Source organism: Stigmatopora argus, chromosome 4, assembly GCF_051989625.1.
Source record: "Stigmatopora argus isolate UIUO_Sarg chromosome 4, RoL_Sarg_1.0, whole genome shotgun sequence".
Taxonomy (NCBI): Eukaryota; Metazoa; Chordata; class Actinopteri; order Syngnathiformes; family Syngnathidae; genus Stigmatopora; species Stigmatopora argus.
The window spans coordinates 6305202-6327800 of record NC_135390.1 but is presented as its reverse complement, the minus strand read 5'-3'; the positions used below and the strand labels follow the sequence as shown (position 1 = coordinate 6327800).

General features: G+C 39.5%; 1 protein-coding gene across 1 annotated transcript in view; it reads left to right on the top strand.

Annotated features, from left to right (window-relative positions):
• Positions 1 to 22599, top strand: part of me1 (malic enzyme 1, NADP(+)-dependent, cytosolic) — a 61250-nt gene that overhangs the window by 26600 nt on the left and 12051 nt on the right. The window contains exons 3-7 of the mRNA XM_077598559.1: positions 81 to 214; positions 2592 to 2741; positions 15502 to 15577; positions 17100 to 17261; positions 21951 to 22054. Of these exons, the coding sequence (XP_077454685.1) occupies positions 81 to 214; positions 2592 to 2741; positions 15502 to 15577; positions 17100 to 17261; positions 21951 to 22054 (626 nt within the window). The remainder of the gene's footprint in view (positions 1 to 80; positions 215 to 2591; positions 2742 to 15501; positions 15578 to 17099; positions 17262 to 21950; positions 22055 to 22599) is intronic.

Genomic DNA, 22599 nt, shown 5'->3' with positions numbered 1-22599 from the left:
GATTTATACTATTCTACATGCCTTGCCCTGACATTAATGGTGGTTAAAATGTGGGTGTTTTTGTGTGTTTGTATATGCAGGGCATGGCCTTCTCCCTGGAGGAACGTAAGCAGCTGGGGATTCACGGCCTGCTTCCACCTTGTTTTATTACTCAGGAAGTTCAGCTGCTCAGAGTACTTAAGAACTATGAAATGAAGAAAGATGACCTGGACAGGTAAGTTTTAAAAACAGATTGATTACTCCATAGTGGATAGTCACACTCATTGAGCGCGTTCTTATTGTGTAGCTGGAATTTCGATAGACTTCCCAGAGGATTCTGCTGGCTCTGTGCAAAATCTATATCTGTGTAGTTTCATAGTGGACATCAAATATTTCTTTAAACAGACCCCATGCCCTAAATTTCATGTGTCCTCCCTTTTACTCCCACGGGGAACTATAATATTCAGCATCAGCTGTATTTTGCATGCTTCATTCCTCAGCAATGTGTACACACACAAAAAAATGGAGTTGTTTGTTACTATAAGAGACCGCAAGTTGAACTAGAGCCTGGTTCACTCCTTTGAATAATGAGCCAAGTGCTTGATATCATCTGCTTGTCAACTTGCGTCAGTCTCCAGGCCCCCTTCGATTAGTCAACCATTGCATGGTCCGTTATTTTCATAATCATAGATAAGCGATTTTCTTTTGAAATACTAAAAGAGATATTAACAATGCACTTTATCTACCTATCAATACCATAGTGTCAACGACACAACATGCTTAATGAATCTTTATTTTGGTTCTCATGCCCTTTATCCTCAAATCCATGGACCAAGTGTATAATGGCCTTTACTACCATACATTAAAGGCTATTGTGTTTCTTTTATGGCTTATTCATGATTTAGTCTGCATCCATATCTTGAGTTTTGATCTTGCTTTGATGGTATGATCACAACAGCACTAAGAATTATAATGTCTCGTTATTCAACACATCTCAGGAGTTAGGACTTTGTAACTGGTCTGACTTTCACAAAGAGGAAATTAGTATGAATACCACGGCAAGGGCTATTTTCAAAGGTCTGATTAGAAACCAATAGCAGAATAATAAACTTGACCATGCATGATTAAACACAGCTCTTGGCTGGCCAGGAAAACGAGAACAAAGATACAGCTAAATAAAATGAATGCTCAAAATGAGTATGCACCAATCTGTTTTAGTATGCCTCAGTGGGATGCTTAAAAATGTATCAATTTTGCTCAAACGTGACTTTTCCTGGCAGTATGAGCAATATAATATAAATGTATTCAATATTGTCAAGATTGGATGTGGGCCACTTTAACATTAAGTTGGCCTTTAATCTAAAACAGACGGAGCTGGTAACACCCTAGTTTACAGGCAAAGCTGTGCGTTAGTATAGGATTCAGCTCCCCACAAATGTAAACCCTTAAAGCAGCGTATAAATGCATGGACCTTATGGTGTACCTCACCTGTGGTCAGCTGGGCTGAGTGCCAGGCTAATCTTGACCTACTAGAATGAAAATGGATGGATGATGATTGGATGGGTGGATGTCCATTTTTCACCTGCCCTTACAGAATGTAAGTCTTTGATTCCCTAGTGGACTAAAATACCTGGATAGGTGTCAGGTCTTAGTCTATTACAGTCAATGTCAACTGCTAACTGTATACAAATGATCTTAAGTTCAAATAAGAGTTGCGGCCCAGTGGAGCAAGTGGTTGGCACGTCGGCCTCACAGCTCTGGGGTCCTGGGTTCAAATCCAGGTCATGTCCATCTGTGTGGAGTTTGCATGTTCTCCCCGGGCTTGTGTGGGTTTCCTTCGGGTACTCTGGTTTCCTCCCACATTCCAAAAACATGCATGATAGGCTGATTGGACACTCTAAATTGCCCCTAGGTATGGGTGTGAGTGTGCATGGTTGTCCATCTCCTTGCGCCCTGCAATTGGCTGGCCACCGATTCAGGGTGTCCCCCGCCTCTGGCCTGGAGACAGCTGGGATTGGCTCCAGCACCCCCCGCAACCCTAATGAGGATAAAGCAGTTTAGAAAGTGAGATGAGATGAGAAATAAGAGGTATTACTTGTGGCAGAAACTAATGTGGTTTTCCAACATTTCTCAAGTTGAGCCATCACCATCATTCATTACGCAGCTGCTGCAGCCTAGAGAATAGCGGAGAAGGTCTGGAATCTTTTCATCCCCTAAACAAGAGCCACCTTGTGCTTGAGAACTTGTGGGAGCTGTTCTGATTAGAAATAACCATTTTGCACCTAATTTGGGCCATATTCAACTTTTATTTCCCTGTCAAGAAACTCAAAAAATAAAAAGTTTGCACAGGTTTTTTTTTAAGATACAAGTAGTCATTTGTATGCACAGCTGATACCTTTCATCCGGTTTGCCGAATGAAATCACTTTTTACGAGTTGTCTTTCATATACTGTATTCTCTCGCGAGAGTCTCTTTGCGGCTCCGCTGCTCGTCTGTTATGTGATTGAATGTTACATCTGACTTAAATAAAACTTCAATATCTAGGCCCTCCTTTGTTGAGTGAAAATAAGTCTGCAAGAGGTTAAATATTAACATGTGCCCTGTCATTTCCAGGTATGTGTTTTTGATGGGGCTCCAGGAACAAAGTGAAAAGCTTTTCTATCGTGTGATCATGTCAGACATCGAGAGATTCATGCCCATCATTTACACCCCCACTGTTGGCCTTGCTTGCCAGCAATATGGCCTGATATTTAGAAGACCAAGGTAACATACATACACACACACACACACACACACACACACACACACACACACACACACACACACACACATAGCAGAGACTTGGCAACTGATGTAACCCAAAATCTTTAAAAAAGAAGAAAAAATATCTAGAGAAAAAAAGATGGGACCCCAAAAGAAGGACTGGTCCTTGTTGGGTTCTTAAGTGACATTACACTACTAATACTCTAAGGCAGGTCTTGGCAAACCGGTTCTCAAGTGGCGCTGTGGGTGCAGGTTTTTGTTTTAACCGATCCAGCTCAGACACTTTGACCAATGAGATTTCTGCAGAAAACAAGAAGCAGCTGACTGCAATCGACTGATTGCATTTGTAGGACACCAGATTGGTGAAAAGGTGTCCTCTTGATAGGTTGGAATGAAAGCCCGCACCCACTGAGGCCCTTTGTGGAATAGTTTGCCTAACCCTGCTCTAAGGTCACATTGCCCTGAATCATATGGTGCGCCCGCAGTGCACTGAGATTACGTTATCGTCCAATGAAAGCTGTCTTCAACGCTGTCAATATAAAAGCTATTTCCAGTGGGTTTTAGTCTCGATTCCTACAAATAGTGGGGGTGCCAGTAAAAGACCATTTCTATTTTTAATTGTAAAACGACTTCTCGCTAAAAAAATTCACTCTGTGGCCCTTTAATCACTATGTATAAATGCCAAAATAGGAGCACACAAGCGGATCTGCTACATTGATTCATATTTGGAAGTTGTGGTTGTAATTTTAGCCAACACATGGTTGGGCAGCTTAGATAACGGCAAACCGCAGTAAACTCCTAAAATCAGTTCAGGGTTTACTGTTAAGAGATCTGCAACAGAGATCATGGTGTGCCCTTAGTTACAATAATTTATTTCATTCAAGTTCATTGAGTTCATGAAATATCACTGTAGAAAAGAAAACGTTTATACTCCTTGAAATTGAACGGGTGTAACTTTGATCACTTATGATTATGTTGTCTTTGCAGATGCATGCATCTTGTTTCATATGTCATGTGAATGTCAAAACACAACCATAATTGATGTCCATTGAAATATCCATTTAAATGACATTTATTTACAGTTCATTTTGCAGTGTAAATTAGTAAATCCAAATCTACTTTATCTGCTGTTTGAAAGTGCGCATGACCAAGACAACAATCCCTCTATGGATGTGCAGCATGCATGTCCCCTTCGTAAGTAGGACCACCAGCACTACTCAGATTCAGTCTCTAATCAGTGGAACTCAGATATAAAGGCTTTTTGTGCAGAAACTGCAGCCTTTTCTTTTTGTGCTTGACTTTACCTGTTAATCTGCCTCATGGAGTCTAAACACTCCAACATCAGCTCTGTACAGAAGGTTAAAGGTCAAGCGCTATTAAGTGTGAAAACATGGTGGATTCAGTGATCTTTTAATGGGGCAGAGGTGGAAGGATAAAGACATACATTCACATATCAGAGGATTAGCAGACATGCTTACTTTTATAGGTGTGTTGGCTCAGACCCAAGACAGCGTCTGGTGGTAAATCTTTTTTTCCACTTTTTACCTCATCAAAACAATTACCGTAATTACTCGAATATAACACGCAGATTTTTGCTATATAATTAATTCCAATAGTTGGGGGTGCGTGTTATAATCAAAAACTATTTTTTTTTTTTTTATTTTTTTTTTTTTTTGTGTCTTGTTACATGGCCCTTAGCCTGGTGCTTTTTCTTGCCAAATAAATTGAATTGAAATTGAATTGAATAAAATAAATTACAAATTTTCGATCGAAAAAAGCATTGTCAAACTCACTTTGACGCACGGATTTTACGTCATCTCGTAGAGCCGACGCACGGATTTTACGTCATCTCGTGAAGCCGACGCACGGATTTTACGTCATCTCGTAAAGCCAATCGGATGATGTGTTGTGGGAGGAAGAGGAAGTGGATGAAGGAAGCGTGGACGTTGATAGGATTCTCAACGAAGAGATGTATGAGAGGACAGACAAAGAGAGAGAGGAACTCTTCATTTGAAGGATTCTAATGAATAAATTTTTTTGAACAAAACAATCGTGAAACGAAGAAAAAAAGGTACGATTTCTGATTTTCGTCAGCGGGAAATTTTAGGTGCGCACTATATTCGAGTACTGCGTTTTTCCCGATTTTTTTGGCCCAAAATTACCTGCGTGTTATTTTCGAGTGCGTGTTATATTCGAGTAATTACGGTATGCTATGGATGTTGAACGACAAATGATTGTTGCCTTCAGTTAGAAAAATCTAGTCAGTGGGACTATTGTGTCCCATCCAAAAAATGCACAAATTTAAAAAAACACTCAAAAGAAACTCAGGCTGTTCCAGGGGCTCCCTGGTTTAGTGACATCAAACACTTCACCTTGTGGATTCAGATGGTTGGTCATTTTGTGGGTCAACACTGGAACTGTGACAGCAGGTTAAATAAAGGTATAAAGAAGTCAGGGCTGAACCATTTATATTGGGAACCTCCAAACAGGGTCATTCAGTCCCCATGCTATACAGAAGCAGGTTAAACTCAGTGCTTAGTTACTGTATATTTAGGCCCAAGCATAATACCCTTGCACCATTTTCTTTGAACTGCCAATTTTCAACTGGATTTGCTATCTAGAAACTGTTAATCTCCCTCCCTACTTGGAATTTATGGTTTTTGATTGTTTTGTTACTGTTGAGAACTGCTGAACTGCACGTGTCTTAAAAATGCAACTACCTGAAATAAATAACTCAAATAACAGATTTTTTCCAGGCAGAAGCTGCATGTCTTTTGGTGTAAATATTCCACATAACAATATGGACAACATCAGATCACAGTCAAGTGCCATTTTTATGTATATGAACATACACAGTGTTCTTCTAAAATTTGGTGGGTGCAGCTCATAGCCAGGCTTAGCGTAAAGAACAAATATTACCGTGAGTGTAGCCTCAGGACTAAACGCTTTAAACACTTATCATAAAACGCAATAATGATTATAATGTAATATAATATGTATGTTTATCCGCAAGTCGTTATGGATGCATTCCTTTTACACTTTGAGTGCGATATATGTCTGTGCAACGTGAATGGCTACATAAAAATATCGGAATTAACGAAAAAATCTAAAATTAGGCATCACACAATGCGGTAGGAACGTAGCCTTAAGGTCGAGACACACGAGGGACGGTGAGCTCTGAAATACCTGTTTTGTGATATAAAATAGCGAGATTATGCAGCCTGCAAATATTTAGTATTTGGTAAGTTTAGTTTATAGCAACAAAAAGACTACAGTCTTTTTCCAACCAACTAAATGAAAGGCATGAGTCAAAGCTGCCACCTTTGAAGCATAACCTTGGAGATGATGGGTTTCAATGTCGTAATCCCACTTGACTCAGACCCACACACAGTGTTAGATTACAGGTGTGCAGTAAGAATGACTAACAAAAGGATTCATTCACAACCCTCCAAAACTCCTGTTAATAAATCTACCCAATCAGACTTGTTAAAAATAGATAAATGAATTCCAATATTTTTGGAGATGACTGTCTCATGAAAATGTGTTCATGTAATTCCGACACACCACACCACAACCTATAGACATCGTCCCATGCTGAATTTCATCCCTTGAGGATCTCTGTGTGGGCCAATGAAAATCGAAACAATGTCATCGTTGAAACAAAAGTGACATGATTTTATATATATATATATATATATATATATATATATATATATATATATATATATATATATATATATATATAGTATTTTACCACATGTTGATAATGATAGTTTTGAAACCTGGAATTTAAAAAAACATTGAATTAAGGAATATAAGTTTCTGAGTATTTCATTGGGAATGTTAGGTCATTAAAGAAACAGCCATACTCTGTCTGGTCTTTTTATGTCCTTTTATCTGAACGCTAGTAGTCTCATATATTGTGGTTCACTGAAGTGTGGCTTTGAATACACTGCATCATTTACCAACATTGTACAAACTGTATAGTTGGGATTATGATGCTTTAGTTTTCCCTGCCATTCAAAAAGTCAGTGGTAAGGCGAAGACATTTTTATTGGGCAAATCTCATAAATCATTGGGCTGGAACTCATCTAATAACCATCTGGGTTCATCAGAGCTGTGGCTCTGATTTCTTTTGCACTTCCTTCCTGTAATGGAATAATACCTTCGCAGCTGTGGTGGGCTGCTTTCGCTGTTATGTAAGCCTGAAATGAAAAATTGGAAATTCACACCCCTTGTCTTGACTCCTAAAGTTTTGACATCACACAGTCATCCAGTGTTGATGTCCAAATTTGATATTTCACACTCAGGTTCTTGTTTTCTTCACCTTCAGGAAAGAGTGTTTTATATATATATATATATATATATATATATATATATATATATATATATATATATATATATATATATATATATATATATATATATATATTTTTTTTTTTTACACTCAGTCAGTGTTCTAGTTGACACGATGAAAGCCCGATCAAGCTAATTCAGCTGTGGGCATTATGACTCAAAACACTCTCTCTTTAACTGGGAGTATGTGCTGCTGTTTGGCAGACTGTGCTGATTTCAGTGGGTTGTGGTGGAATGAAGTGTGGGCTAGAACTGGCTGTGTAAAAACAGGCTGATTCAGGCAATGTGTTGAGTGGTAGAATGGAAAAACCTCAAAATATGGGCACAGTAAGCAGGGTGGAGGTAGAAGAGAAGAGGGCATTGTCTTCAGAGGGTTGAACACAGTAGAGATGGTGTAAAGGGAAAGTAAATAGAACTCTCCGGAAAGAAAATACAGCACAGCCACATTTCATGTCAAAGTGATAAGAGAGTTGAGAAACATCTTCAATTTGCTTTCAAATTCTAGGAAAGTGCTTTTGAGGAAAGAAACGGTGGTCTTGAGGAAATATTTGCTTTTCTCAAAACCACCACCATTTTTACATTTTCATTCTATCTATTGATCTGCCAAATTTGGTCAACATTTGCTTATGTTAAGTGCTCCAAAAAGGTAATTTAGTTTACTATGAATGTTAATTTTATCTTTAGAAGAAAAATAGCTGGCTGGCAACCAAATCAGGATGTACCCTGCTTACGGCCCATAGTTACCCAGATGGATGGGCTCCAACACCCCTGAGCCCTGTGAGGATAAGCAGCATGGAAGATGAATTAAGGTTATGAATATTAGTTTGTGTTATGTTTTTGTAGGAATCAGTAGTGTACGGATTCTCAGTATGTTGTCATTTGCACTGTATTGTAAGTGCTCCAAAACATCTGTGAGTATTTTTAGTCATTTTTTCCAAAATGATTTTGGACTACAACATCAAGAAAGTCGAAAATATATCTTGTATCACAGACTACTTGTCTGCTTTCTCTAATCCATTTGTAAGGAAATGATGGGCCCGGGCTAAACTACTTTCTCTCATATTACATGGAAACATTTCATTTTACGTAAAACCAAACCTTCTAAACCCTTCTTAGACACTTCATGGAAAACTATGAATACCACTTGAAAGGAGACAAGTTGTATAATGCTGCGGATCCACTTAGTAACTTGAGGTCATGCACCACTTTGAATAGTGCCATATATCGTGCTTGTGTGATTCATTTGATCTAGTGTGGGATTTTACTTAATGCGGGAATTCAAGATATTCAAAATGGTCAATATAATACACAATTTTATTTGCATGAGCATTAAATAATCTTGTGATTCCACAGTATTTGCTTCCGTTTTCATTTTTTTTAATGCTATCCCAACAAAAAGGACCAACCAAGCAGCTACCCAAAAGTCGCTTCCAACTAGCCCACTGTTTACACGGCGTCCACAGGCCACCATACCTGATGGGCAGACGGCAGGACCAGTGAAAAGCACAATTGTGGTTTACTCATTCATTTTCCGAACCACTTATCTTCACAAAGGTTGTGGGGGGTGCTGGAGCCTATACCAGCTAACTATGGGCACCAGGTGGAGGACACCCTGAATCGGTAGCCAGGAGCAGGAGCACAAGTAGACAGACAATCATTTATGCTCGCACCCATACCTAGGGGCAATTTAGAGTGTTCAACCAGCCTAGAATGCATGTTTTTGGGACGTGGGAGGAAACTGGAGCACCCGAAGAAAACCCACACAAGCCCAGGGGAAATATGCAAACTCCACACAGGAAGGTCCGAACCTGGGATTGAACCCTCGAACTCAGAACTGTGAGGTCAACAAGATAACCACTCTACCACAAGTCATTGTGGTGTATCCCTGGGCCAATCTTTCAAGTTGCAGCCTTTCCCAACTTGCGTGCTACAGTTCCTTTATTACTGGGACACACACCAAAATAAATCTAATGTTATTTTCTTTTTCATGTTTACATTTCATCAGGTGATCTAAGTGTTAAAAAAGTAAGTCTGCTTGCTCCTGCACTTTATATACTATTATTGATCACACGTTTTCCCATGTAAAGCAAATTTACATGTTGCTCTAATCACACTGTTAAAGAATAGCCTATTTAGTTGATTTGGCACGGAGCCAAAGGGAATTATATATATATATATATATATATATATATATATATGTCTATATATGTATATATATATATGTATGTACATGTATGTATATATGTATATATATATGTATGTATGTATATATGTGTATATATATATATATATATATATATATATATATATATATATATATATATGTATATAAAAAGGGAAGTCAGTACAACAGTTGATTCAGGCGCCTTGAGCATCACATTTGGCCCCTGCAAACATCAGACACTTATATAGGACTCTCCTACTTCTTAATTTGTGTGGTTGTTGAGCACATTTTAAACCAAACAACTAAAAACCTATCAACATCCTGTCAAGTAGACTGCAGTGCGAAAAGGCAAACAAAGCAAAATTATTCGTAAGAAATTGTGCCAAATTTTCAAATGCGGTTTTCTATTGCATTTCAACAGTGTTATTTGTGGTCACTTGAATGTGTTCATTAAAAAAAGACATTGCCTGTTAAATGTTTTACTGGAAACAGCTTTTTTTTCAGTGAGGACCATTTGAACTTTCCAACATTGGTATTAATCCCAGCATCCCAGCAGCTGGTCTGGCAGACAAATCTAAAGTGTTAATTTTGGAGTGCTATTGCAAAATGTCATACTGTGCATACTTTCACACTGTAGAAGAGAGCAGTTTTGAGTACAATGGCCATTTATTCATCTCCAAATAGCACGCATCGTTGCAGTTCATGAATGCCAAAGAAAAAACAAAAGCTTCCATAATGTTTCGCAACATTTTTTACATAAATCTACTATGTCAACAGCATATGACAGGAAGGCGTTATGTGGCAGCAATCAGTTAAAACAATGCCCTAATTTATGATCCTCTGATGGCAAAGCTTGTCCACAGCAATCCTCAGGTCAGTAAAGAGTTTCAATTTGAATCAAAGCTGTGCTGTGTCAAGGCGTTATCCTTCTTCTAGTGTCAGGGTTGTGAATGTTTTATCTGGACATATTCTTTAGGTCACTCTTGAGCTGAAAGGTGAAATTCCTTTTTACTTTTGGGAACAGGTTCTAATATTTTGACGCCATTTTTCTTGTAGTATTTGGATCTGTTCACAATTCCTTAGTCCTTGACAAAAAGAGGATTTCCAACTGGGGAAAATCAGCATGATGGTTCTACAGCTATGCTACTTAGTTGTGCTTGCAAATTATATTCAGTGCCGTGAGAAAGTATTTTGTCCCCTTCTCAAATTGTCAGGGATGGATGATAAATGGTTTCTAAATGTTTTTTTTATTTGTTTTTATTTTAGGAAAAAATGTTTGAAACCACGGTGCCATAAAAATGTATTTGCCCCTTTCCCATAATTATTATTATCTTTTTGCATACTTTCCCCATTTTATTGTATGACATCATCAAGCACATATGAAAAAGATATTGAAAATACAAGTATGCAAAAAATATAGTTTATAAATGTGATTAGTACATTCCCTAATAGAAAAAAAAGCTGTCTAGCCATGTGTAATTGTACATGTAATTTCCCCTTCTAAACCTAGTCGGATCCTTTCAGCAGCAACAATTGAAATACTAAAGTGTTTTCTATTAAAGGCAAAGAGTTTTTCCACATCTCCTTGGAGATAGTTTGGAACACGTATTCCTTGCAGAATAGTTCATTTGTATCGAAACACTGAACACTGACACTTTTCGAGCATTAACACCCTTTTAAAGCATTGTCCCAGCAGTCACAGCATTGCTTTCACAGTCTGGACTTTGCCTAGGCAACTCACAAAAATGAATTTGTTCTTCAGCAATTGCTTTGCTTGTGTGTTTTGGATCATTGGCCTGCCGCAGAACACGAGTGTGCTTCGGCTGGAGGTCAGAAACTGACTAGCAACCAATTATTCTCCTTCACCATTTTCTGGTGAAAAGAATTTATAATTTCTACCCTTACTGAAGCTGTCCAGGTCCTACTACCACTATTGTGTTTGCCTATTTGACTGTATTACACTTATGCCAAATGTACTGAGGGACACACCATTCAAAAAGTTCAATTTTCATCTAGCCAGTCCATAAAATCTCACAAAACTTTGGTCATCAGTCAGATCAAGGGATTTGAACCCAGGACCCCAGAGCTGTGAGGCTGACGTGCTAACCACTCAAACCGCCGGGCCGCCGGGGCAATAACTTATTGTTTTGAATACATATGAATTTATTCATTCATCCCTTTCCTTTCATGTACTTTACGTACATTATGTACAATGCATGCCTATTGACATCATAGTCGAAGAATGTGACGTTAATGCGTTATCCTGCTACTCTAATCAAACCCTTCTTATGGTTCAAAGTAGGGAAGCTCAACCTCATGTGGCTCACTAATGGAGTGTGTCCAGCACACTGAAGGTTAAGGAAATGCATTGAGCCTAAAGTATGGTGACTGGTTATGTTTAGTCTGGACACGGGTCAAAGACTGGAGGCCATCTTCTGGTTAGGGCTCAGTGTGTTAGGGGGTCGAGTGTGCACCACTTTTCCAGTCTCTGTAGTGGGTTTTGTGCCGAGCTGCAGGTCAGCCTCTATGCTGTTTCATGTCATCAGGTTGTTTGCTTTGCCCTCTCTGTTCTCGCCACGCTCTTACAAGAGAAACCAGACATGGCAGTTCATTGCTTTGTGGTCCTCCTTTCATCTAGAAAATAGGCAAAAGCCATTAAGCACTGCTATTTCCCTAGCAGCAGTCCAATGCATACGTTTTGTCCATCAAACAATAAATCGACTACAACTGTAAAATTTTCAATCACAATCACAATCTTTTACCAAACTGTTTAATCATAATTTTTTTCCCTGATTGATGGATGTGATTTGACAGATGGGCTGAATACAAAGCTTCCCTCTTCCTTTAATAACAATCCGTTTATGAAGTGTAGACAGACTACAATTACTTAATAAATACCATAAAAATTCACACGGAAATGTTCTAATCCTAGCCTTTGTCTCACTTTCTCTTTAGAGGTGCGAGATAAGTGTTTGCCAAGGAACACAAATGAGTCTATCACTTATACCTTTTTTTATTCTGAAAGTAATAGCTATTTTTATATAGTGATGATGGATTAAAACTCTATGACTGTTGATGTCACTTATTCAACTTCGCCTCTTTGCTTCCTTGTATTTTTTTTGCCAAGAGTAACTTTGTTGTGTGTGCATGTGTGTATGGGTGTGTGTGTTGGGGGAGAGGGGGGTCGTGGTGTGTCATCTACTAAAACAGCTTTGCTCTACTTTATCTGGGTCAAATGGTATGAGTTTAACAGCATATCGAAGTTCAGAGGGCCCGAAAATGAGAAATGGATGAGGGATACGTCAACTGAAATGTTTTCGTTAACATTATCAGACAGAGATTAAGGCTTTGCCAGCTCTATGCTTGTCTGCTTTGATTTTCTCATACAGTTGTTTTGCAAATGTCATACTTTTAGGCCAAACTTTCTCAATGTTATTTCAGCTCTTCACATTCCACATAATTGCCGTGTAGGAATTTTAGGTATTCCTGTTTACAACACATAAAAAGTTGCATATGGGCCTGAAATTGTGTGGGTATAATTATATTACGCCTATTTATGCATGGTGATCATGTAAAATATAAGAAGTCACATTTTTTTGCATGGATTTTACTACTAAGTTGTGAATCATTTGATCAAAGGCCAAGTCCATCATAATATTTTCATTATATTATTCATTCATTCTTTTTCAGAACTGTTTTATCCTCACTAGGGTCACAAGGGGTGCTGGAGCCTATCCCAGCCGACTTCAGGCCAGAGGCGGGGGACACCCTGAATCGGTGGCCAGCCAATCGCAGGGCACAAGCAGACAGACAATCATTCACACTCACACCCATACCTAGGGGTAATTTAGAGTGTCCAATCAGCCTACCTTGCATGTCTTTGGAATGTGGGAGGAAACCGGAGTACCCGGAGAAACCCCACGCAGGCCTGGGGAGAACATGCAAACTCCACACAGGTGGACCGACCTGGATTTGAACCCAGAGCTGTGAGGCCGACGTGATAACCACTCAAGCCGCCAGGGCGCCCCTCATTACATTATGTATTTTATTTATATCTTCTGTATGGATTTAGCTACTATTTTGCGCATCATCTGATTTGAAGCAAGGTCAATCATAATCTTTATTCTCCTGACATTATTTTAATATTATTTTTTTATAATCTGGGATTGGCTAGTGGGCAGCTAAAATGTAGTTTCATTTGTAATTCAGATGGAATAGGGTCTAATTCAGGGAAGTGGTATAGTAAAACATGGATTATGAACACACCTACACCTATTTGTATTAAGTGAACATTTTACGTCATATGAAGACAAATGTATAACTGTTAGAGGCCCGGTAAGTATTTTACTGCCAACTGTTGACTACCATAAACTGAACACAAATCCTGATATTCACACTTGTACTAGTGCAGCCGCCTTATGGTGTAGAGGTCCACTCGCCTGGCTTTGGTGCGGGCAGGCGCAGACTCAATTCCCGCTGGTGTCAGTATGATTGTGGGTGCGTATGGTTGCTTGTCTCTCTGTGTGCCCTACAAGTGACTGGTGACCAGTCTAGGTTGTAGTGTGCATTTCACCCAAAGACAGCTGGGTAAGGCTCCAGCAACCCCCGCAATCCTTTCAATGATGGGTGGTATGGCAGCTGGATGGATGTTTGTACTAAGACTATTTTACTAGAGTAACATGCTGTGATTTGTTGTTTTTTTCCCTCCCCCCACTGATTTAATGATAGTTACTGATAGTTACAGTAAATAGAAAAATAAACTCTCTCTCCTCTCCCCTAAGCTGCAAATTCACTTTTATGGGACACTTGCTTTATTTTCTTTTTACAACCCTTTTACAACTTTTCAGATTTGTTGGATTGCATGTTTTGTATTATTTACTTCATCTGGCATTGACTTTAAAGGAATATTACAAATAGGGACAGTTTTACTATTGCTGATACAGGGATGAGATGTCCCTTATCATCAACAGATGGGTTTCCTGAGGAAAAAAACATGCTCTAGCCCAGGGGTCGGGAACTTTTTTGACGAAGAGAGCCATAAACAATTCATATTTTCAAACATTATTCCTTGAGAGCCATACTCAGAATTTAAAAGTAAAAATACATGAAAATGTGTGCATTTATTAATCATTTCACCACTTTGAAAGTAAAAAAAAGTCTCTGAATTCTTTTAAGAATATTTTTCACGGTGGTTAATCAATGAGAGTATGCATGCAAAAGAGTATAATGAAGAAAAATTATGATTAAAAAGGCGCTAGAGATAGTGTCGGCGCTACAGTGTGATGCTCTCATTGGTGTGTTCCGGGCTTAGGTGGTCTCTCACCAGCGGTTCCCATATTTTACCACACAGGTAGCAGAGAGCCATATACACCCAACAAAAGAGCCACATATGGCTCCCGAGCTATAGGTTCCCTACCCCTGCTCTAGCCAGACTTCACTCATAGACATGATCTCTTTATCTTAGAATTGTCTCCCAGCAAAGGACATTGGTCCCCTCCAATAGGAAACAGAAGAGGGAATGATGAAGATGAATGAAAATTTTGGCAGCCTTAGCGATCCAAAGTAAACTCCTCACAGTGGCTCATGGCTGCAGGCTCAACATTTAAGCCTGTTGCACCAACATGCCTTTAACATTTAATATGACAACTAAGTTTTTAATAGGGATGTCTTTACTGTTTTCATTTCAAATCACAAACACATTTAAACTGAACCAAATTATTTTATTGTTTCCCTTGAAATTGTTTGTCTCTTTTCTTATTTGAACACTTGAGACAAAAGGAGACTTTTTTGCGTTAGTAGTGAAATTCATCTCATCTCATTTCATTTTCTGAACCGCTTTATCCTCACTAGGGTGCGGGGGGTGCTGGAGCCTATCCCAGCTGACTTCAGGCCAGAGGCGGGGGACACCCTGAACTGATGGCCAGCCAATCGTAGGGCACAAGGAGACAAACAACCATTCACACTCACACTCACACTCGTACCTGTGGGCAATTTAGAGGGTCAAATCAGCCTGCCATGCATGTCTTTGGAATGTGAGAGGAATCCAGAGTACCCGGAGAAAACCCACGCAGGCTCAGGGAGAACATGCAAACTCCACACAGGTGGACCGACCTGGATTTTAACCTAGGTTAACTGTGAGGGCGACACGCTAACCACTCATCCACCGGGCCACCAGTAGTGAAATTACCACAACAAATATATCAACAAGCAATTTGCTATATGATTTTTTTTGTGTTCCAGGGGGCTATTCATTTCCATCCATGACAGTGGCCACATTGCATCAATACTACAAAACTGGCCAGAGAATAATGTAAAGGTAATGTACCAGTCAAACTGTGGCAATGCCTGGAGCCTTCAGTATTTGGTCGTAATACATTTCCATTGTACTGTGTACTGAGGGTTTTGAGTTGACGGCTTTAGGAAGAGACAGAAAATACTCTATAGCTTTCTACATCATCTCAGATTAAAAAAAAAAAAACAAAGCAGCATATTAACAAGATGAAATGTTCTTACGGTAGAGCGGTAATAAATTTTCATTCAACAATGGACATATTTGCTCATTTCTCTTTTCCGCAAAAATCAAAATTTAAGTTTTGCATTTACATGAAAGAGGCAGAGTCCACAGTTACAGCAGATGCCGTTCAACTAAAATTTTGTGCCATTTTTGACAAGTCCATGATTAAGGATAATCGTAGCATAATCCATACATTTCTGGATAATATTGGATTGGATTGGATAACTTTATTCATCCCGTATTCGGGAAATTTCATTGTGGCAGTAGCAAGAGGGTGATTACACAGAACAACAAAGCAAAAGCACAAAGTACAAACCAAATTAAGGTAAATGGGATCATTGAGAATCACCAAATCAAATCATTAAGACAGAAAAGCAGCAAAAACACAAAACGAGCAAGAGTGGACGGAGGTCATCCAAATTACTTTTGGCTGCTTACATCAACCTGTGCAAAGAGCATCTAAAGTGCATATTGGTCATCATCTTGTTAGAGCAAAATGATGAAAACAGTAACTATTCTTGGTATTTTCAATGTACCTTTAACCTCAACCACCTGTCCACAGCTGTCAACAGTAGGGTATTTGCTTCAGCACAGACATTCCACAACCCATTGTCCTCTACCTAGCAGAACCCACCCTAAAATTTCAGTAGAAAGTTGCAAAAATCTAAGAAAAGTAAATGTAAATATATATATATATATATATATATATATATATATATATATATATATATATATATATATATATATATATATATATATATATAAAAACTGAGAGATTGGTCATTTTACCGGGGGTACCTACAGGAAACCCACACAGACCCCAGAGCTGTGAGGCTGACATGCTAACTACTCAAGCCATTGGGCCTCAATGATAGAATGATGTTTGTATAAATGTGTTGGTTTTTTATCAAGTCCTGGGACTCTATCAAATATAAAAATGAAACCTCACCAAAGCAAAAAAGCATCAATTTTATTATGGTCTGGACAAAAGAAGGAGAACTATGGACTTTCCTGGTGTGAATATGCCCTTACTCGCTTCACCCCATTTGGGGTGGACTAATGAAAAGTATAGTTTTGATTTATGACAGAATGGCTGCATTTTGCATTTTGACCCCTAGCAATGACAGAAATGCTATTCTCCTAAGTGCAAGTAACATTGTCCTGATGGTTGACAGGCTGTGTGCGTTACGGATGGTGAGAGGATCTTTGGCTTGGGAGACCTTGGCTGCCATGGAATGGGAATTCCAGTGGGGAAACTGGCCCTCTACAATGACAGAAATGCTATTCTCTTAAGTGCAAGTAACATTGTCCTGATGGTTGACAGGCTGTGTGCGTGACGGATGGTGAGAGGATCTTGGGCTTGGGAGACCTCGGCTGCCATGGAATGGGAATTCCAGTGGGGAAACTGGCCCTCTACACAGCCTGTGGAGGCTTTTCCCCTCAGAAATGTCTGCCTGTTATGCTGGACGTGGGCACAGACAATGAGGTGAGAGTAAGAGACAAAAGATCCTTATTTAAATACTTACTCAGAACTGTTAAACAATTAGGTCATTATGACATTATTATACACTCTTAAAGGAGCTGTCCATAAAATAACATTAAGCAGTTAGTCCAGGGGTGGGCAACCAATTCCTCAAAGGGCCGCAGTAGGTGCGGACTTTCGTTCTTATCTCTAAAGAGGAAACCTTTCCACAAATCTGGTATCTGAGAAGTACAATCAGTGGATTGCAGTCAGGTGCTTCTTGTTTCAGAAGAAACCCTATTGGTTAAACTGTCTGTGCTGGATCTGTTGGAACGAAAACCTGCACTCACAGTGGTTTGCCCACCCCTGAGTTAGACACATGCATAGAACACCATGCAGTAGTTATTGAAATATCTTTTTCTAAATGACTTAAAATACATTTATAGCTGTATGCCCTACAACTGACTGTTGACCAGTCTAGGGTGCAGTCTGCCTTTCGCATGCAAACTCCACAGAGGTAGAACGACCCTGGATTTGAACCTAGTGCTGTGAGGCCGACGCGCTGACGTGCTATCCACTCATCCACTAGGCTGCCCATTTCTAAAACATATATTATGTTTTATGGTTTTTGTTATAGATTTTTTTTGCCATTATTCATTCTGCATGGTAACACTTATGGGAATGAATAAAGTCGCACCTATAAAAATGTAGCCTTATATTTCCATTAGACCATTTACACAAAGTCAGAGGAAAAGGGATAAACTTCTGGGAGAAAATAATAAAACAGCTCAAAACAAATAATTCATACACCACACTTGAATTGTAATACTGGTACTTTTTACCATTTTTACTGCAAAAGTTTCATGACGATTTGTGGCAGAGTTTGCCATTCATTCATTAAATCCAAAGTGCTTTCAGTCATTTGTTTTTTACTTGTAAAACATATGAAGGTAAGTGATGAAAAAAGCAAAGACTGAGGACAATTCAGCACTTGGTTATTTGGCTATAGTGTTCACCTTGGTTGGTTGAAACAAAACCAAAGTATGCCCGTTTTTTGGTCCTATGCCACTATATACTCAGTGCAATCAAAACTTGACATTTTACGTTGAAGCATTAAGTTTTAATCAATCAATTGCCTTTTCTCCATTGTTTGATATTAAGAAAAGATACAGAGTTCCCGCCACCTGATGGTGTAAAGCACAGGTGTCAAATTGATTCCACAAAGGCCCAAGTGAGTGCACTTTTTCCTTCCAACTCAAACAGCACAGACACCTTGACCAATGGGCTTTCTGCTGAAACAAACAGCATCTGCCTGAATCAACTAATTACAGTTGAAATAGAACAGATTAGTGCCAAGGAGTCATCTTCATTGCTTGGTAGGAAAACACCTGCACCCACTTGGCCCATTGTGGAATTGGTTTGACTCGCCTGACTTAGGGTGCTGGCTCGATTCCCACTGGTGGTGATATGATTGTGAGTGTGTGTCTCTGTGTGTCCTACTGCTGCTGACTGGCGACCAGTCTTGAGTGTAGTCTGCATTTCGCCAAAAATCAGCCGGGACAGGCCCCCGCAACCCCCTTACAAGAATGTGTGATACGGAAGATGAATGAATAAATAGTTACGTTGATTGGTACGTGCATTAGCATGGAAAGGACTGTGATCATGTTCAAAATAAACTGGATAATTTTGGAAACGAAACTCTTAAATTGCTCCTTAAATTATAGATTATTTCCACGCCCTCTGGGAGCAGGCACATATTCCAATTTACTCAGGCACACATTGCTTCACAAATCAACCATCCGCACTTAATCTCACACGAAAGAGGCAACACCCTTTAGAGAATTAACATTACCCTTGATGGTTGCCAGCTGGGAAAGCAGTGCCAATTCGTGTAAGTAAGTACCTGCCAGCCAGCAAACAGAGCTATACTCAAAACTGTGTACCACATATGTCTGTAGCTTTAAACAGACTAAAAATAGCTTGCATTTAAGTCTATGTTTACACATCTTTCTGTATACATGTAATCCATGTTATGATGGTAAAGGCATAGCAACGTTAAAGGATTCTGTGTGACACAGATGAAGCTAGCCTGTCATTTATTTTGCCAAGACAGACTTCAACTCGTCCAGTTGAACTTCAATCACTCCAAATTTAAATGTGGTTAAAGAAATACACATCGGCAATATGACATGGACAGTGTAGAGCATGGATTGGTCAACTGTAATTATTGCAACGCACATACGATATAAGAACTGGTGAACAAAAAAACAGAAACTGTTTAGCGTCAATTGAACCTCTCTCCCAACCATCCAGGGGCAATTTGGTGAAGAATGCCTTTCCAAGCAGCCCGGCGGAGCGAGTGGTTAGCGCGTCGGCCTCACAGCTCTGGGGTCCTGGGTTCAAATCCAAGTCATGTTCATCTGTGTGGAGCTTGCATGTTCTTCCCGGGCCTGCGTGGGTTTCCTCTGGGTACTCCGGTTTCCTCTCACATTCCCAAAACATTGGACACTCTAAATTGCTCCTAGGTATGAGTGTGCATGGTTGTCCGTCTCCTTGTACCCTGCGATCGGCTGCCCACCGATTCAGGGTGTCCCCCGCACCTGGCCCGGAGACAGCTGGAATTAGCTCCAGCACCCCCCATGATCCTAATGTGGATAAAGCGGTTCAGAAAATGAGATGAGATTAGATGAGAATGTCTTTCCCAGCATGATGAGCACCTTGCAATAAAGCAAAAGTCATGACAAAATGTCTTAAGGAACAAAACATTAAGATTTTAGGCCCTTGTGGGTGCAGGTTTTTGTTCCAACCGATCCAACAAAAACAGTTTAACCAATGAGGTTTCTGCTAAAAATAAGAAGCACCTGATTGCACGTCTAAAATACCAGATTGGTGGAAAGGTTTACTCTTATTGGTTGGAACGAAAACCCGCACAACTCTACGGCCCTTTCTGGAATAGTTTGGAGACCCCTGCTCTAAAACAACATTTGTTTTTGTTGTGTGTTCTTTGAAACTGTTACCCAGTGTCAATGAACATCCATTTACATTCTCATTTCATGCTTTTCAAACACGTTATACTTTCAACACGGGATCGGAGTTGGCATGGAAATTATACTTTCATAAGGGAGACAAAAAGACACACAAGCAAAAGTATATAAACACAGGATAGCCTGAGCCAAGATTCGAACCTAGTAGGCTTAACAATGAAGTAAAAAAAAATGCAATTTAAAAAAAATAGTGTTATTATAGTCAAATTACAAGTCAATTATGTGTTCATTTTGTTGCTGCATATTCAACCTAGGATTACATCAAGCCAGAATGGGTAAGAAAAATGTCAGGGCAAGACTATTCTTTCAAGCTTACTCATGCCACTTTTTCAGAACTTTTTAACAGATTAGACTTCAGTGTGCATCGCTGTGGTTGAAGTTTCCATTTTTGTGTTTTTCTTAAGAGATGACAGCCCAAAAGAGCTGAGTGGGGCTGAATAGAGCACTTATACGCCTTGGGTTTTTAAGCTCTGGGCTAGAAGTTGATTGAGACAGTGAGAAAGAAGGTCAGGAGGTTGGTAATGGTAGAACAAATCCTTAGTCTTGTTTCCATTGATTCCAGTTTTGAGATGGTCTGTTTTGTTAAAAGTACCATTATTTTCTTGCCTTGAAGAAGCACAACAGCAATTACTATGACTGAGATCATAAAACCTTGGAGCGATTAATTTGTATCATTGCTCATGACTTTTCTCATTGCATGCGATTGCATCACTTTTGAAATGACCACCAAAGTGGCACTGCTCTTGCTCCACTTTGAAACATCAAGAGATCACGTTTTGCGTTTTTAAATTACAATTTACCTTGGCGAACTGCTGCCTGTGAATGTCCAATATATGCCCGCCAGGAAAAGACTTGTCATCTTCCTATAAATCAGAGGTGGCCAAGTCTGGTCCTCGAGAGCCCCTATCCAGTCTGTTTTCCATGTCTCCCTAACCATTAGGGTTTGTTTTAGGTTAGGTTTAGGTTTAGGGTTTGGTTTAGGGTTAGGTTTAGGTTTAGGGTTTGGTTTAGGGTTAGGTTTAGCCTAAAGCTAACCATAAACCTAAACCGTTTAGGTTTATGGTTAGGTTTAGGGTTAAGGTTAGAGTTAGGGTTAGGCGCAGGTGTGGCCAAATCCGGTCCTCTAGAGCCCCTATCCAGTCTGTTTTCCATGTCTCCCTCCACCAACACACATTAATCAAATATTCCGCATCTGTATGACGCTTCTGGACAGCTTGCTAATGAGTTGATCATTTGATTCACGTGTGGTAGAGGAGGGAGATATGGAAAACAGACTGGACATGGGCTCTTGAGGACCAGACTTTGCCACCCCTCCTATAATTTATCCTTGGGATAGTTTCTAACCTCCTAATGGAAAGGTGGCGACTTCTCTCTCCGTGCTTTACTTATTTTAGAGCTACTGTGTAATTATATATTCAAACTGGATGGGAAGTAAAGGATGCATCCTCAAATTAGGCTTGAAAGCAACTGCCAAGATTTTGGGATTAAAAGTTCAAACTACTAAAACTGAAAGAATTTGGCCTTGCGGCCTAGGGAAAATTGCAAGAACATAAAACATGTATAGAAAGCATTAAATTGCTAAGCAAATTTTGTGGCTTGTTCTCTTCATGCTTAACATTACCATCAAGACTTACTACAAACATGTCATGTGTTGTTTGGTGTTTTTCAGACACTGTTGCAGGATCCACTGTACATTGGGCTCAGGCATAAGAGGGTGCGAGGCCCGGAATATGATGAACTGCTGGATGAGTTCATGAAGGCAGTGTCAGACAGGTATGGTCACTTGAGTTGCCAAATCCTCATTTGCCCGGTTTCTCCGAATGTATAAGACATACGTGCCCTTAAGTCATTTGGAGCCTACCATATGCATATAGTGTGGAACGCAGACACATTTCGTGAGATTCAGCTGTCTGGAGAGCAAATCACCAGCGAACGATTTAACATTTATGAGTGGAATTTAGGTTTCCAAGCTCTTCAAAACTGTGCATAATAACCAGCTTTGTTCCCGATGAGCAGACCTTATTGAAAAGTGATCACAGGGCCACAAAAAAAACACATTACCTATAGCTAGCGATTTTATTCGTAGCCATTAAATTACGTCACAGCACTGAGTCCGTGTCCTTGATGACAGTTTAGTGTACATTTTATTTATTTATATGTCTAAGCATACTTATATAGATATCACACAGCTGTAGAAGCATCAGAGCCACTGGTCTGCTTTGGCAGAGTTAGGTCTTGTCAGGAAAGAACAGAAATAGAATCGGCAAAAAGAGGCCACAACTCTAATAACTAGGTAGCTTCTTAACTACAGGCAACAT